At 38.5% G+C, this 3,729-nt stretch overlaps 1 protein-coding gene across 1 annotated transcript; it reads left to right on the top strand.

Moving 5' to 3' along the window:
- Positions 1-2,170: 2,170 nt before the first annotated feature.
- On the top strand, positions 2,171-3,043 carry LOC150036208 (uncharacterized). The gene is made up of 2 exons (XM_090313593.1): positions 2,171-2,767; positions 2,993-3,043. The coding sequence occupies exons 1-2, from the start codon at positions 2,171-2,173 to the stop codon at positions 3,041-3,043; spliced, it is 648 nt and encodes a 215-aa protein (XP_090169719.1).
- The last annotated feature ends 686 nt before the right edge of the window (positions 3,044-3,729 follow it).

Genomic DNA, 3,729 nt, shown 5'->3' with positions numbered 1-3,729 from the left:
ACATTAATGTAAAAACTCTACAACTGAGGCAAACACAAGGACTGTGTTAGATTGTCTTAAAATCTCTGTGTTTGACCCTAGACTTACTAGGAAACCTATGTTTGATTTATACTTAGAGTTGATTTAGGAAAGCTTGTACGCATTTCAAAAGGTGTGCTTTCAACCACTTCAACACATCGCCTACTTTTCTTACTTATAAAGAAGTGATCCACCTTCATCTCCATTCATCTTATTCATTTATTACCATCCTTCACCTCATCCATAGCATTTTTAGATTCAAATCACGAGGCGAACAAGTTTTTGGTGTCGCTATTGGGGATTTTAGCAATAAAGCTAACAAGATTTTCATTTTTGTTTCTTTTGTTGAAAACTTTCAGCTAAAGAATTATTACAAGTCAAGCTTAAACTTGTAAACATTTTATGAGTAGGGAGGGTACTCTTGAACATGTATACGACCTCGAGGTTGAAAGAACCTTTAGATGAAGAAATCGATCTAATCGTTATTCAATGTTAAGGCGACAACAACAACCACAATATCAATAGATGGCGGACAACTAGATGAACTAGAACTTAGCTCAGCAATTAGAAATTGTTGTCCTGAATCCAATCCTGATGGCAAACAAGAGCACGCGTTCAATGTGAGAGTACACTTGATGGGACATGATTTGAAATGAAATCAGAATGCTCCAAATGTTGCAAACAACAAGACAATTCGGAGGTGCATGTGGCGAGGATCCCCATGCCCATATGAAATGCTTCTTGGAAACATGTAACTCATTTTTTATTCCTAGAATCACACCAAAAGTTATCAGATGTTCTTATTCCCGTACTCCCTTTGTGATGATGCCAAATAGTGGGCGAGTTTTCCAAACCCTGGTGAGATAACAACATGGGACAAGTTGGTGGAAAAGTTCATGCAAAAATACTTCCCTCCCACAGTCAACACAAGGAGGGGTCGAGAGAACATGAACTTTGAACAATGATAGTTTGAGACATTGAGCTCAACATGGGAAAGATTCAAAGGACTTGTCAAGAATTGTCCTAACCACGGATTACCTTTGACTTTTCAGATGGAGACTTTCTATAGGGGGTTGAATAGAACTTCCAAATGGCAGTAGATGTAGCTGCAGTTGGCGGCATAATGGACAAATCATACAATGAAGCTAAAGAAATTTTAGACCGTATTGCCAAGCACAACATGGAGTTGGTTGATGATACTTATGATTCCAGAACATATTGTTGAAGGCGTTCTTAGAATGTGAACGTGATTGACTCTAACGCAATGAACACTCTATCTGCACAGGTGGCTATGATAACAAAATTGTTGCAAAATCTATCAATGGGAAATGCAGCACATACTCAAAATGTGCATCAGCTGGATGCATTCATGCAGCCCATGGCTAGCTATGTGGGTTGTGGTGAGCCACACTCCTACAATAACTATCTGTAGAACCCATAGTCATTCTGTTTCATTAAAAACAACCCATTCTCAAATACATACAACTTTGGATGGATAAACCATCCAATTATTTCCTAGGAAGGCCACCAACAAGAGCAACAACATCCTGGAACACATCAGTAGCCTAGGCAGTGGCCGCCACCTGGATTCCAGCAGCAACAACAACCTCAACATCAGACCTTTAATACATGAGGCCATGCATCGAGTTCAACATCTCCGCTTGAGAATCAATTAAAGGAGTACATAACTGAGAATTATGCCTTAATGTAGAGACAGGTGTCATTAATCCAGAACTTGGAGATGCAAGTGGCGGAAATTTCAAGCAGGTTGAAGAATCGACTACATGGAGTATTGCCTAGTAACAATGAAGCCCCAGGAAGTAACAATTGGAAGGAGCAATATCATGCAGTGACATTGTGAAAGCGATAGACCTTTAGTTGAGAAGAAGATAAAACCATGAAAAGACGATCATCCTTCAACATCTAAGAATAGAATAAAAACAATGGCATTTGAAAGAGAACAATAAGAAAGAGCACCTGGCTCTGTAAGTCATTCACAACCAATCAAGCTAACATAGAGGCACCAGTGGTGGAATTGAGTGCACCATTCCCCTAATGCCTACAAATGAATGATGAAAAACAATTCAAGTACTTCTTGGAAGTCCTTAAGAAATTGCATATCAACATCCTCCTCATATAAATGTTAGAACAAATGCCAAAGTATGTAAAATTCTTGAAGGATGTTTTAACAAAGAGAAAAAAGATCAGTGAGTTGGAAGCAGTAGTGCTAATGCATGAGTGTAATGCATTGATCAATAACACCATTCCTAAAAAGTGGAAAGATCCAGGCAATTTTACTGTTCCTTGTTCAATTGGAAGAATAGATGTAGAGCATGCATTGTGCGATCTTGGAGCAAGTATTAACCTGATGCCCTTCTCCATCTTTAAGAAACTCAGAATTGGTGAAGCTCAACCTAGTATTGTAATGCTTCAGCTTACTGATAGATCTTTCACGTATCCTAAAGGAAAGGTTGAAGATGTCTTGGTAAAAGTTAACAAACTTATATTTCCAACGGACTTCATCATCTTACACTATGATACTGATCGGGATGTTACAATCATTCTTGGATGGCCGTTCCATGCTACTGGAAAAGTTTTGATAGATGTGCATAAAGGGAATTTCACCATGCATGTAGATAACCAGGAAGTTAACTTTAATGGGTTGCATGCATTAAGGTTCATAGATGATGTAGAGGAATGTCAACCTATCGACTCAATTGAACTGCCTGAAGAAGAAGAGATGGACCAGGTTTGTGAGATCCATGCATTGAGTGAGAATATGAGAAGAGTTGAGCCACTAAGTTTCGATGAGCGACAAATGAAACTTACGCCTCATTCCCTAGAAGAGCCACCAACGATCGAATTAAAATCTCTCCCCAACCATTTAAAAAATGCTTTTCTTAGAACTAATAATACTTTACTTGTTAGTATTTAAGCTAATCTTACTAAGTTTAATGAGCATTCTATTTTGCAGATTTTAAAGAAGCATATGCATTCAATTGGCTGGACGTTGGCTGAAATTTGAGGAATCAGCCCATAGTATTATATGCACAAGATTCAATTGGAAAAAGGGAAGACTTGATCAATTAAACCTCAACGCAAGCTAAATCTTATCATGAAAGAAGTGGTAAAGAAGGAAATTATAAAATGGCTCGACGTAGGGTGATCTACCTCATTTCTGATAGTAGCTAGGTGAGCTCAGTCCAATGTATCCCCAAGAGATGAGGCACTACTATGATAGTCAATAGCAACAATGAATTCATCTCATCCAGAACTGTCACGAGATGATGCATATGCATTAACTATAGAAAGCTTAATGCATCGACCAAGAAAGTCCATTTTCCCCTTCTTTTATGGATCAAATGCTCGACCTACTGGTTGGTAAAGATTTTTACTACTTCCTAGATGAATACTCTATTTACAATGAAATCCTTATCGCTCCGTAAGACCAAGAGATAACAACTTTCACATGCCCTTTTGGGACATTTACATTCTGACGCATACCCTTCGGGTTGTGGAATGCACCGGGAACACTCCAAATGTGCATGATGGAAATTTTTTCATACATCCTTGAGCAATCTATTGAAGTCCATACTGGAAAATATTGTCAACGCATGTAGGAAAGATTAGGCACAAAAGCTCGATGAAGCTCTTTGGGCGTACAGGACTGCCTACAAAATGCCTATAGCTATGTCACTTTACTCTTTGATA

Source organism: Benincasa hispida, chromosome 5, assembly GCF_027475165.1.
Source record: "Benincasa hispida cultivar pf3 chromosome 5, pf3_genome.v1.1, whole genome shotgun sequence".
In the NCBI taxonomy this organism is placed as follows: Eukaryota; Viridiplantae; Streptophyta; class Magnoliopsida; order Cucurbitales; family Cucurbitaceae; genus Benincasa; species Benincasa hispida.
This window is presented reverse-complemented; position numbering and strand designations above follow the sequence as displayed.